The 14638-nt window shown below is 49.0% G+C and overlaps 1 protein-coding gene across 6 annotated transcripts in view; it reads right to left on the bottom strand.

Annotated features, from left to right (window-relative positions):
* Positions 1–14638, bottom strand: part of IMPDH1 (inosine monophosphate dehydrogenase 1) — a 224651-nt gene that overhangs the window by 28186 nt on the left and 181827 nt on the right. For all 6 annotated transcript variants that reach the window (XM_069765450.1, XM_069765447.1, XM_069765448.1 and 3 more), the window contains 5 exons: positions 13624–13672; positions 10050–10151; positions 9753–9827; positions 8730–8936; positions 7998–8085 (listed from right to left, as the gene is read on the bottom strand). In XM_069765450.1, the coding sequence (XP_069621551.1) occupies positions 7998–8085; positions 8730–8936; positions 9753–9827; positions 10050–10151; positions 13624–13672 (521 nt within the window). The remainder of the gene's footprint in view (positions 1–7997; positions 8086–8729; positions 8937–9752; positions 9828–10049; positions 10152–13623; positions 13673–14638) is intronic.

The following is a 14638-nucleotide window of genomic DNA, read 5'->3' as shown; positions in this document are numbered from 1 at the left end:
GTTGATAAAGGCTTTCCAACAACACTACAGCAACTACTACTTACATTTTTATAGGATGTCTGCTTTAACAGAAACTGAAAAGCTGCAGCTGATCGGCTGCAGTGGTCATGTGATTGCCAGGAGACGAGCACCGATATCACGGGATTGGCACTGTTCTAGGTGTTCATGTAATTTTTTTTACCTTTATCTGGGAGCACTTTAGCAGTGAATAGGTTAAATTAGTTAATAGGCAAGTAAATAAGTTGTCTAACAGTGGACAACCCATTTTAAGGAGACCTATTACCTCTCATGTTGCCCTTTGAGGGCAGCAGTGACAAGACGTGCCAATTTGAAAAAGGTGTATGAGTATGGCATCATCAGGTTAAGATCCATTTAAAAGAGGCTGTTCAACAATGACAAAGATGAAAAACAGGATTTTTGGTTGCTTACCGTAAAATCTGTTTCTTGGAGCCTCCATTGGGGGACACAGGAACCATGGGTGTATGCTGCTGCCACTAGGAGGCTGACACTATGCAAATAAAAAAGTTAGCTCCTCCTCTGCAGTGTACACCCCACCGACTGGCATTATACTCTTCAGTTCGTGAGAAAGCAGTAGGAGATAACGAACAAGGTTGAAAACCATAAACAAACTTGAAAACTAAATGCAAGAACAGTTATAGAACATAAAACATAAAAACATTGGGAGGGAGCTGTGTCCCACAATGGAGGCTTCAAGAAACAGATTTTACGGTAAGCAACCAAAAATCCTGTTTTCTTTATCGCCTCTCATTGGGGGATACAGGAACCATGGGACGTCCCAAAGCAGTCCCAAGGGCGGGAAAAACAGACTTCCATCAGGTCAGAGGACTCACCACTGCCGCCTGCAAGATCCTTCTGCCTAGGCTGGCGTCCGCCGAAGCGTAGGTATGGACCTTCTAAAATTTGGCGACCGTGTGGTTGGAAGACCAAATTGCCGCTTTGCAAAGCTGTAGGGCAGAAGCCCTGTGGTGCACCGTCCAGGAGGTACCGACTGCCCGGGTAGAGTGAGCCTTAATCCCAGGAGGGGACACTCTGTTCTTGACCCGGCAAGCCTCCAAAATTGCCGTTCTGATCCAGCGAGCAATAGTCGCCTTGGAAGCCGGCTGGCATCTGCACGTGCCATCAGGAATGACGAAAAAAGAATCCGTCTTCCGGAAAGAGGACGTTCTATCCAGGTAGATCCTCACTGCCCTGACGAGGCCCAGCTGTTCAACGATCGCTCCAGAGGATGAGTCGGAGCTGGACAAAAGGAAGGTAGAACGATGTCCTCGTTGAGGTGGAAGGTGGAAACCACCTTAGGAAGGAAAGAAGGTGGAGGCCGGAAGACCACCTTGTCCTGGTGACTGACCAAGAACGGCGGTCGGCAAGACAGGGCCACTCATTGAAGAAAGGTCTTAACCTGTAATCGGGAAATGAAAGTCTTCTGAAAAAGGATGGAAAGCGCAGAGACCTGGCCCTTCAGGGAACTAAGAGCCAGGTCCGAATCCAGTCCTGCCTGAAGGAAGGCCAAAATGGAAGGCAGGGAAAAGGACATACGTGAAACGCGGTTGGACTCGCACCAACGGAAGTAAGCCTCCCAGGTACGATAGTAGATCCCGGAAGATGAAGGCTTCCTGGCCTGAATCATGGTGTGAGTCACCCGGTCCGAAAGGCCGGATGCTCTTAGAACTACGGTCTCAACGGCCACGCCGTTAAACTGAGCGACCGAGAATTCGGGTGGCAGATAGGACCCTGAGACAGCAGATCGGGCCTGTCTGGAAGGCGCCAGGGAGCGTCCGCGAGAAGATTGACGAGCTCCGCGAACCAAGCTCTCCTGGGCCAATCCGGGGCGATCAGGATGACCGGCACCCCTTCCGCTTTGAACTTCAACAGTTTGGGAAGCAATGGAAGGGGTGGGAACAGGTAGAGCAGCACGACCTGTGACCAAGGAAAGGCCAGAGCGTCGACGCCCACTGCGAGAGGATCGCGAGACCTGGAGACGAACTGCGGAACCTTTCTGATCATTCGAGACGCCGAGAGATCCACGTCCGGAGTCCCCCATCGAAGACAAATCTGATGGAAGACCTCCGGATGCAAGGACCATTCCCCTGCCGCGAGGCCCTCGCGGCTGAGGAAGTCGGCGGCCCAGATGTCCACGCCGGGGATATGCACCGCGGATATCACCGAAACCGTTGCCTCTGCCCAAAGGAGGATCTTGGATACCTCAGCAAGAGCCCAGGAGCTCTGGGTCCCCCCCTGATGGTTGACATATGCCACAGCCGTGGCGTTGTCCGTCTGGATCCGGACTGGTAGGCCCCTGAGAATCCTTTCCCAGTGGGGGAGGGACAGAAAGATGGCCCGAATTTCAAGGACATTGATTGGCAGAGATGACTCCTGCGACGACCAACCGCCCTGAACCGTCAGGTGGCGAAAAACCGCACCCCAGCCGAGCAGGCTGGCGTCCGTCGTCACCACCTGCCAGAGAACTGGAAGGAAGGACCTGCCCTGGGAGATGAGAGGTGACGACAGCCACCAGTTGAGAGACCGTTTGACCCGAGAAGAGAGTCGGATCGGCCGATCCAGGGAGAAGAAGAAGACCTGTCCCACTGAGACAGAATGGCTTGCTGAAGGGGTCGCGAATGAAATTGGGCGAAGGGAATCGCTTCCAATGTAGCTACCATCCTCCCTAGAACCTTCATGGCCGATCGGACGGAGGGAGGGAGGCCGAGGACCCTGGAGTAACCGTACGTCCCGACAGAGGATCTCTTGTCTTTGGGAAGGAAGACTGGTCTGACGAGTGTCGAAGAGAATTCCCAGAAAGATGATGCGCTGAGAAGGAATAGGGCAGTACTTCTTCCGGTTGACCAGCCACCCGAAACGGGCTAAGGAGTCGAGAACAATGGACAGGCTTTCGTGAGCCTGAGAAAAGGACGGAGCCTGATGAGGATGTCGTCGAGGTATGGAAACAGGACCAGGCCTCTGACTCAAGATGGCCATCAGCGCCGCCATGATCTTCGTGAACACCCTTGGAGCGGTTGCAAGACCGAACAGCAGGGCGACGAACTGAAAATGTTCTTGTTGCACTGCAAAGCGCAGGAATCGGTGCTGTCCGGGAAATATCGGGACATGGAGGTAGGCGTCCTGGATGTCTATTGAGCACAGAAATTACTGGGCCTCCATGGAAGCAATTACTGAACGAAGGGATTCCATCCTGAAGTGTCTCAGACGAACTCTCCTGTTCAGCAATTTGAGGTCCAGAGTGGGGCGAACCTTGCCGTCCTTTTTCGGTACCACAAAAGGGTTAGAGTAGAAACCCGTGAATCGTTCTTTTTCTGGGACGGGAACGATTACCCCGGCTTTGAGAAGAGAAGCGAAGAAGCCCGGAACTAGAGCGGGATCTCTTGGAGGACGGGATTCGAAGAAAGGATCCTGGGGTCGTGAAACGAACTCTATCTTGTATCCCGAGGATACAACTTCCCTGACCCATGCGTCCTCTACTGCGGAAAACCAGACGTCCCTGAAAAAGAGAAGACGGCCGCCCAACCTGGGAGTTGGGCTGGAGTCTTGCCGAGAGTCATGTCAAGGTGGATCTGGGCCTGGAGGGTCTACCCTGGGAGAAGCGAGGACGCCAGGATGGAGTGGGCCTAAAGGACACCGCCTTCTTCTCTTGATGTGCCTGTGGCCTCTGTAGCTGCTGGGAAAAGGAGTTTGACGCAGCGAAGCGACGAAAAGGCCAAAAGGAGCGAAACTGCAGTCTAGGAGAAGGGCGACGAGGCTTAGCCTGGGGGAGAAGAGAACTTGTACCCCCGGTGGCATCCTTAATGATTTGATCCAGCTGGGAACCAAAGAGACGAGAGCCCTGGAAGGTCAGACTGGTGAGGGACTTTATGGAAGATAAGTCCGCCTGCCAGGTCTTGAGCCAAACGGTCCGGCAGATGGCAACAGCTTTGATGGAAGCCTGAGCCGCACAAGACGCGGTATCCAGGGAGACGGAGACCAGGTACTCACCAGCATGGGAAATCTGGTTAGCAAGCTCCGCCAGTTGCACGGGAGGCGCCCCGTCCAGGATACCTCGACGGAGATCTTTGGCCCATTTGGAAATGGATATTGCGACCCAAGTGGAAGGAAAAGCTTGGCATAGAGCCGCTGCAGCTGCTACAAAGGCTGACTTCGCAAAGGATTCTATAACTATCGTTAGAATCCTTCAAAGATGCTCCGCCGGACAGTGGAAGCACCGTGTTGGTGGACAGCCTGGAAACAGGGGGATCCACCGAGGGAGAGACCGTCCAATTGGCGGTAAGTTCTGGAGAAAAGGGATATAACACACCCAGGTGATTTCCCCTCTGAAAACGTCTGTCGGTTTCTCTCTCTCTGGACAAGATTTCCTCGAAATCAGGATGAGGAGCAAAAAAACTTGGAAGGTGGTTTGGCCCGTCTAAATGAAAACCGTCTAAACGAAAACCGCCTGATCTGCGGGTTCCATAGAGGGATCCTTAATGCCACAGGTTTGGTTTATAGCTCCAATGAGATTCTGGACCATATCCCTCATGGTGGCGATTTGGTTAGAATCCAGCTCCGAAATCTCCTCCGAGGGCGCATCAGAGAATGCCTCGCCTGAGTCAGGGGAGGAGGATCGGGGGGACGCCAACCGCAGAGGAGAGCCGTGTGGCGAGATGGAGCGAGAAGAGGACTCAGACCGACGTTCTTGTCTGGACCTTTTGCAACTTATCAAGGAGGGCTCGGACGGCGGCTCCTGCGACCCGCTGGCTACTGCGGGGGGCTGCAGGGGTAATCGATCCGGCACGGACACCAGGGTTTGAGACACCCGTGTTAAATCGGCCACCGATTGTAACAGAGAGGAAGCCCAGCCTGGGATGGGGGTATCACTCTGGGGCGGATCGACTGGGGGATCCTGGGCGGTGGGAACAATCGGGTTGCTGCAGGACTGACATAGCGGAGTGTCAGTCTGCAGTGCAGAGCTACTTACGGCAGACGAAATCCGGAGAAAGCTGTCCGGCTAGATGGTATGGACCTCCGGCAAGAAATAGACCCTTAGGCAGGAGGGAGGTAAGGCCTGCTGCCGTAATCTTGATCGATCTGCGCTGCTTAAAATTAACTTTCATTGCTGGGGTTCGAACTCACAGCTCTCTGTTTGCAAGCCTGCACACCTTACCACTGTACTATATCACTCTGTTATTGTGGAGGAGGGGACTTGTGGTTCAGGAGTCCCAAGATGGCGCCGGTGGGAGGAGAAAAGGCGGTTCTCAGTGAAATTGTCGGGCGGGAGAAAAGCCCGCCCGACGAACAAGGAAAGGGGGCGGAGTCCGGCACCGGAAGTAGGCCCAAGCAGAAGTCGGGGCCTAAATTAGCGATCGGTGACCGGCATGGAAGGGCCGCAGCGGTGAACAGTGCGCCGCAGAAGGTGGTAGGTGAGCGGCCGCCTACAGCGGCGGGAGTAGCGCAGCCGCAGGTCCAAAGCGGTGTGGCGGTCTGGCAAGCTGCCACGCTGAGGGAGGATGAGCGGCGCTGTAAGCGGCCAGAGGGACGCAACTGCAGGGGGCCCGAAGCGATGCGGCGGCCGGCAAAGCCGCCGCGCTGAAAAGAAATGAACGGCCGAATACAGCGGCCGGAGCAGGGAAGCCACAGAGGGCCGAAGCGATGCGGCAGCTGGTAAGCCGCGCTGAAAAGAAATGAACGGCCGCATACAGCAGCCAGAGCGATGCGGCGGCTGGCAAAGCCGCCACGCAGAAAAGAAATGAACGGCCACAAACAGCGGCCGGAGCAGGGGAGCCACTGAGGGCCGAAGCAATGCGGCGGCTGGCAAAGCCGCCGCGCTGAAGCTGGGGCTGGGAAGCCTGCAGGACACGAGGCGGACATGTCCCCCCTGAGCAAGGCGACGCTGATAGCGTGCCCGGACAAGAAGCGGCGCGGTGGTCCGTAAAGGCAGCTGCGCCGGAACAGGGGACAGGGAGGCCGCATCCACGGAAGCGGCGCGGCTGAAAAGAGATGCGATTCGCATCAGAAAACCCATTAAATAGGAACCTCTTTTTAGGATCCAGGGAAGCCGCAGGGTGGGGAGGGAAAATACTCACCTAAACATCCCCCGCTGGTACTAACCTGGAAGGAATGAGACGTCCACGGAGCTGATGGACGTCCTCGTCTCCTCCGACCGACAGGCTCTGGTGGGCGAGTGGGTGGAGGACGGAGCCAGGACCGGACTTCTGAGCATGCTTGTGTGCTAGGATCTTGGTCCTGGAGAGGGATCTATGAGGATACGGGGTAGCAGTACACGCCGTACTCATAGTCCGCATAGTGGGACTACAGGTGTGACTGTTCACCCTGTATCCCTCCGGAAAAACCTGAAAGGAAACGACACACATTGAGGTAGATAAGGGTCTAATGAAAGACCCGTGTCCACCTCCTACTGACACTAAGCTAAACTGAAGAGTATAATGCCAGTCGGTGGGGTGTACACTGCAGAGGAGCAGCTAACTTTTTTATTTGCATAGTGTCAGCCTCCTAGTGGCAGCAGCATACACCCATGGTTCCTGTGTCCCCCAATGAGAGGCGATAAAGAAACATTGGAACAAAACAAAAATAAACCAGTTATCACTTTTCTGACCCCCCACTGGGTCTCTGCAGTTCACAGCAGCTAATTTTGTGCAGTCTAGCCATGTGGCCATTGAAAAGAAATACCGAGATCAATGGGGGATTCTTCAACACACAACATTGTGGGCGAAAATGTATATCTGGTGGAGAAAAGTTGAAAAGACCTAGGTCCATAAAGTTCACCCTATATAACGGCTAGGGGTCTTTGTACCATGTATATTTGGAATTTTCTTCCCGTGTACTGCTCCTTTTGGAGAGCAACATACACAAATTAGATAAAAGGTCCTCTGTATAATAAAAAGTTACATTCTCCTAATGTTCCCCCCCGCCTAGTGCTTGGGAAGGTTACCTCCAGGGTCATATACTAAACACTTTGTTGTTCTTTTGGAAATAAACATGGAAGAGGTGCAGATGATAGGGTGTCTGTCTGCCATTTACTTTAGTGTTACACCACATGGAAAATTTAGGGCTATGTTGCCTACAATTAAAACTATTGAACAGAGCTTCTGCAGCATCTACACCAGTGTAAATACACTCAGGGACGTGGTCATGTGTAAGGTAACACCCGAAGACCGAGCCATAGGGTTTTACATAACAAGTGAGGAAATCAGGAAAACAAATGAACCTGGTATCACCTGCTCAGAATTTTCTTAAGATGGAATCCTCTATAAAGGGGTCTGATTTGACCATTTCTCCATATTTCTGCCACCATTATATGTAGCAAATACTGCTCAATAATTGTACATCTGCTGCATTCAAAAGATGTCAGGCAACAGGTAGAGCTTTGGAAAAGACGCAAAAAGTGTTCTTCCATCTTCGCACATTATCACAAGATGAGATATAACTTGCTGTTCCATCCTCAGAATTGTCACCAATACAGAGAAGGGGCTCCAAGATGCCTTCTTTAAATGGAACAATGGCGCCACATGAGCCACTACTCTAGTCAGGGTCTGCTGGACATCCAGAGCTACTGGGCACAGCTCTCGGCTGTCTTGGGCAGTCCCACAAGCAATGAATGGAGCAGTAGCGTGCATGCCTGGCCATTGCTGCATACAGATCCTCCTGGGGATAAAGTGATAATTCACTCAGTTGGGAATAATTTTCTGCGTATACTGAAGACAAGATGCTGAACCTACATTGCACATGAACACTGCAAACAGCTCAGATTACTAATTAAATGATAGCACCTGCTGGAAAGTTTGTTGAGAACTCCATTATAACCCTGTTTCATAAAAACTCCCAACCTAATCAGCACAACAATAAAAAGGTCACCAGGTAAAGAATGTGCCGACATGTAAAGACCCCTATACACAGTGCTCTCATGCAGTTCCTTCAGACACAAACTTCTGCTCCTCTACATTCAGCAGCTTGGGTCATTAATAAGGACATACCTTTTTTGCTACGTTGTAAGATTTCATTTGCTTCTTTTAGAGTGACTCCCGATGGAGCAACAACCAGTTCATCACGCTTTGTCATCACCTATGAAAACATTGGCATGCGCTTGGTTAGACTAGAAAGGCAAGAACAGCGACAACTTTAGAGAAAGTGTCCCCTAGGTCATCCTGGATATATGTGCCTATGATCAGGGCTATAAAAAAGCTTGGTTACACAAAGAGAAGTCTGAGAGCGGCCCAAGGGCTGATGTGATCCATGGTGAACTTCTCCGGCCCTCAGGAAAACAGATGGTAACTGAAGACAGAAATGTTCAGGTATTTGTTATTTCTCACTTTTTATTTTATACATGTTTTGCATATTTGTATGTCGTTCTATTTTTTACCTTTTTATATATTTATTGTAAGCACTGTTTATTTTTATATTAAAGCATAAAATCTTTAATAAAGTTTGACCTTGTATGCTCTAGTAGAATGAGACAGCCTTTCAGAATGATATTTTGGGGACTCATCACCCCGTGTGTTTGATAAGTGGTGGCAGTGAATTAAGAAGCCAGGGTGTGCTGAATATGTTGGGGTGAGATTTATGCTCACTTAATAGCCTAAAACAGAGGTTGAAAGTGAAAATAAATTAACCCATGCAAGCGCACCCCACGTCACGTGCTGAGGAGTGTATGTGACATTTCTATCTAAAAAAAATAACCACAACCATTGCATGAACTGACATATTACCTCACTCAGGTATGTAGTATAGTCTTTTTCCGTCAAAAAATCTACATCTCTTGAAGTCACAATTCCAACTAATTTGCTGCCCATTTTGCCAGTTTCTGTCACCGGCATGCCTGAAAATCCATGCCTGTTTTTAGCTTCAAAAACATCTCCGACGGTATGATTTGGACTCATCACAACAGGATCAGTAATAAACCCTTGCTCAAATTTCTGGAGGAATGAGAAGGAAGCAGAGAAGAGAACATCAGCCATATAAAACGGTGTAGGAAAATGCAAGCAAACGTAACAAGACCTCACAGATGTATGCATCAGCAGAGAACACTGCTGAGGCCGGCGTCACACTGGCGTATTGTATCCGATGCGAGATCATCAGATGCGATATGCTAATGACACTCGGCTCCTGCTCGCAGCAGAGCAGGAGCCGAGTGTCATGCATCTGTGCTCGGATTCTCTTGCACAGGGAGGATTGGAGCACAGCTGCGGATGAGACGGAGAAATGAATTTCTCCATCTCCTCCATTGCTGGGGTCCGCTTATAACGCACATCACTCGGATGATATCCGAGTGGTGTGCGCTGTCTCACTCGCACCCATAGGCTTATATGGGTGCGAGTTAGCCAAGAGTTTTCCTCGGTCCGAGACAATCGCAGCATGCTGCGATTGTCTCAGACCGAGGAAAAAGGCCGACAAAAAGTCGGCTGCTGGGAGCTGCCCCATATGTTAACATTGGTCTGAGTTCAAAGCGATTTTTTATCACATTGCACTCGGCCGTTTAAAACGCAAGTGTGAAGCGGCCTAAGGGCCATTCACACAGTCAGGATTTAATGAGGAGTTCAGTCCAAAAATCAATCAAATCCACCAACATTATGAAGTGGATGTGACCCCTCCTCACCTATTCGTGTAACCCAGCTCACATGTAATGGAGGAGAAAAAGAAACAAGAAAACTAATACAACTATTAAAAACCATAGAGCACAACAAGCTATGCCAAAAAAAAACTAATAATTACATTTGTTTTTGTTACGTTACCTTAACTTTACGGACTTCGTTAGCTTGAAATTCTGGTGTGCAATTATGGTGCATAATACCAATCCCGCCCATCAGCTATAATACATGGAATCAAACGTAAAATAGGTAAATGCCTATTTAAGTAGCAGTACTAAAGTAACATACATAAGACTTCCCCACAACTTATAGAGTGCAGAGTTAGCCTGTACATGAAGTCATAAAGACACCAATATAAAACTCGATATTTTCTTTCCCATTAAACACAATACATATAATATGGTGTGCAGCATATACTGTAGATCAGTGCTTCCTACTCACCGCCATAGCAATAGCCATATCGGATTCCGTCACTGTATCCATGGGAGAGGAAATCAAAGGGGTCTTCAGAGTTATCTTACGTGTTAATGCAGAAGTTAGATCCTGCAAAAGCATTAACTATTTCACTAGATATCCGCATGGAGCAAACATATTTACTGTAATTATCATAAAATCATCTTGTCAAACACTTAAAGGGAACCGGTCACCTCAAATTGGCGGGATATTTTAATTAGTTTTCACCGGTCCAATGGGCAGCGTTTCCTCTTCATTTCTCCACCCAGTCTGTCCCTGTTGTCCGCAATATGTTAGTGAATTAGAGTATGTGAGCGCCATTGTTGGCGCGTGCGCAATGCAATCTTTGGTGGCACACACGCAGTATGCTTTGCCCAACTGCGGGCACAGCCGATAAGCATTACTGTGCATGCGCCTGCGCACTATGTCCCACAACACAGCAAAATACTTCCAGGACATAGTGCGCGGGCGCATGCGCAGTAATGCTTTTCGGCTTTGCCAGCAGTTGGGCAAAGCATACTGCGCGTGCGCCACTGAAGATTGCATTGTGCACACGCCAACTATGGCACACATGTACTCTAATTCTCTAACATATTGCGGACAACAGAGATGGACGGTGTGGAGAAATGAAGAGGAAACGCTGCCCATCGGACTGGTAAAAACTCATTTAAATATCCCGCCAATTTGAGGTGACAGGTTCCCTTTAAAGGGAATCTGTCACCTTAATTTTGCCCTATAAGCTGCGGCCACCGCCATCAGGGGCTTATCTACAGTATTCTGTAACGCTGTAGATAAGCCCCTGATGTAACCTGAAAGATAAGATAAACAAGTTAGATTATACTCACCCAGGGGCGGTCCTGGTCCAGCGTCCCTATCTTCATACGATGATGTCGTCATCTTTGATTCCTGCCGCAGCTCCTGCGCAGGCGTACTTTACCTGCCCTGTTGAGGGCAGAGCAAAGTACTGCAGTGCGCAGGGTCTCTGACCTTTCCCGGCGCCTGCGCACTGCAGTACTTCGCTCTGCCCTCAACAGGGCAGATAAAGTACGCCTGCGCAGGAAACAAAGAAGAGGACGTCATCGTATGAACATGGGAGGCGACGGACCCGGACGCCCATCGGACCCGAACAGAACGGGGACCGCCCCTGGGTGAGTATAATCTAACGTGTTTTTCTTATCTTTCAGGTTACATCGGGGGCTTATCTACAACATTACAGAATGCTGAAGATAAGCCCCTGATGCCGGTGGCCGCAGCTTATTAGGGCAAAATTGAGGTGACAGATTCCCTTTATTACATTTTCATACATTAAGGCTATGTGCCCACGTTGCGTTTTTTTTATGCGTTTCTCCTGCAGCGGAAATGCTTAAAAACCGCATTCTGATGCAATCCTATGGGATTCCGCAGTTGCTGTGCCCATGCTGCGGATTTTCCCGCTGCGGAATCGCATAGCTGTAAAATTCGCAGCATGTTCATTATTTCTGCAAAATTGTGGCAATTCCGCAGACATAGGATTGCATTGAAATGCTCACTTTACGCATGTGGCTATGCCCACAATGCGGAAAGTGAGCGCTTCATGTGCGGATAGTACCCAGGGTCTGGAGGAGAGGAGACTCCTTCAGGCCCTAGGATCCATATTCACGTAAAAAAAAAACAAAAAAAAAAACAATTAAAATAAAAAAATAAGGATATACTTACCTTCTGATGGCCCCCGGAGTCCACCCGCCTCTCAGCGGTACACGCAGCGGCTTCCGTTCCTAGGGATGCATTGACCGTGACATCACAAAGGTCCTTCGTGCAAAGCATCCCTGGGAACGGAACGTACCGGGAGCGCCGCTGAAGAAATCGAGGGCCGTCGGAAAGTAAGAATAACCATTTTTATTTTTTAATTATTTTTAACATTCTATCTTTTACGATTGATGCTGCATAGGCAGCATCAATAGTAAAAAGTTGGACACACTTGTCAAGCACTATGCTTGACAAGTGTGATCAACCTGTCAATCACTTTTCCAAGCAAAGCTTCAAATAGCTTGGAAAACGCAAGCATTCTGCAAGCTAAAAACGCTTGCAAAACGCTTGTGTTTTGCGGGAAAACGCATGCGAATTCCAAATGCGTTTTACCAGTGGCAGGGAGGTGCGGAGATGCTGCAGACATTTCCACAGCATTTCTGCAACGTGAGCACATCGCCTAAAACTGAAGGGTAGCATTTTGGGGGACATGTGTTATACACAGGGATGTGGAGTCAAAAGTCGGTGCCCATTTTGGTGTAGTTGGTGTCAAGGAAATTGAGGAGTTGGAGGTTTGGCTTACAGACTCCACAGCCCTGGTTATACATTAGACTTGAAGCATAAACCTCATCATAGTGGGCTTACTTGTAATAAACAGAACAGAGAACTTACATGCCAATAGGCCGATAGACAAGGAAAAGCACTGACGTGCACAGTTTAAAATGCGTTAGTTCAAGAGTGGCAACTACGATTTCATATTTTCTCAACGTTCAAGTCATCCCTGTACAAGGTGACAAATAGCCTACCGTAAATGAAGTCTTTATTTTAAAAGGAGACGTTCAGCTACAGTCGATTAAATGACCACAAGATGGTGGTAGAGCCCATTAGGACAACATGAAGTGAATGCGAAACACTGAACAGGAGCATACACATCAATGCTGATAATCTCACATGCAGATTGTCTCTTCGGGGAGGAAGAGGACTAGAACTAGTGCCACCTATAGGAAGTAGCAATCCTAAAGTCCACTTCCCCTCTGAAGACACAATGTGCATATTTCCCAGAGGAGCATTGCGGCTTAAAAGTCTCCTCACCTCGGCTTGACATGCCACACCTAAGGAGAAACGCTACCCCTTGGATCCTGATAATCTCACATAACGCATCAATGCGTGGATCCCGCTGATTTCCCTTTTGCTTGGAATATTGTAGGATTTCCAGCACATGGTTTGAGCCTGCACCAGAGGGCCCTAACCTAGAGTCCGCTTCACACATCCACATTTCATGGGTCATGTTCAGACAGCAGTTTATGGAATATAAATATTATGGTGCTCTCACAATCAGTCGAATTACGACTAACATACCTGACATACAACTGAACGCAGGCCTTCTGATCAGAAGCCACAGCCCCTATTTTGATTGAGACAATTGCTATCCGTACATGGCCCATCAAATGCGTATATGTGAAGCTGGCCCTAAGTTGGGGCCCTCTGGGGCGGTTTCTAACCATTTACTGAAAAATCTTCCGCGAAAAGGGTGGATCAACGCAAAGCTTAGATTATGCGAGAAAATCGGTTCCAGAAAGTTTTGAGCATCACAAAATGATCTTAAGTGCTCAATAGATCCATTTCACTGCGGAAATCATTCCATTAAGAAGCTGCTGTTGTACTAACTCATCATCAATCAGTAATGGCGCAATTCTGCTGTTCTCAGCTGGACCATATTACTTATAAAGGGACACAATTTAATTTTGTCACCACATAGCTCTAGACTTGTTGGGGACAAACAGGAAAGGAATATGCCCAATTGTATAATCTTATGGGACTAAGAAAAATCACTCACCACTTCATCTGCAGTAAAATCAATAAATCCAGGAAGAATCAAAAAGTCACTGAAAAAGAAATAAGCGATATGAGCAAACCACTATTTCTGTAGCAGCAGTGCAGTATGCTTGTAAAAACTAAATGCATCCAAATATAAGATCAGACCATTCCTCTGTAGACGCCCTCCAAACACCATTGGTCTTACCAGTTACCTGATCAAAGCTTTTCAGAATAGGCCTCCACCTAAAGAGAAGATCTATAGATTCGCAAGGATCACAACTTCCTCAAGCTCTGAATAGAGCAGCACTACATATCCTTCTCACCTGCTGCTTCCAGCCCACAAGATACTCAGGACCTCTGTTCTTGTGATTGGTGCAGACTCTGGGACAACTCCTACAATGTAGTTTCCGATGTAAGACCTGGCACAACCACCTGTGTGGGCACCTAGTAACATCACTTTCCACGGCTGAGGTTGCAGGGCACATGTGCACAGAACAGGAGCTCGGCTTGCCAGCTACAGATAACTATCCAAGGTTGTAGCCAGTTGAGGAAACAGGGAAAAAGGGCTTAAAGGGATTGTCCACTATTAGGACAAACCTTCTTGATCTAAATGTTTGGCCATGATAAAATAGAACTATACTCACCGCCCAGAGATGTCAGTACTGGCGGTCCCAGAGCTCTTGTGTGTTTGCTGTTGTGACACGTGATGCCCAGCACCCAATCAGCGCTGGCGTCATTGTCTTCTCCCTTGTACAGATTGAACATGAAGAGGAAGTTCGGGCTGCAGTTGATCCCAGACTTCTTCCTCATGTTCAATCCGTACAAAGGCGAAGACAATGACGCCAGCGCTGATTGGGTGCCGGGCTCACGTGTCATAACACGGCATGAGAGCCCCGAGAGAGTGTCAACCACCACTGGAACGGCACCAGCACAGGAGGCGAGTATAGGTTCTTTTATCAGGACCAAGCATTTAGTTCAAGAAGGGGTTGTCCTAGTAGTGGACAAAACCCTTTAATCACAGTGCTTTTGATCAG

Source organism: Ranitomeya imitator, chromosome 4 (assembly GCF_032444005.1).
Source record: "Ranitomeya imitator isolate aRanImi1 chromosome 4, aRanImi1.pri, whole genome shotgun sequence".
Classification (NCBI taxonomy): Eukaryota; Metazoa; Chordata; class Amphibia; order Anura; family Dendrobatidae; genus Ranitomeya; species Ranitomeya imitator.
This window is presented reverse-complemented; position numbering and strand designations above follow the sequence as displayed.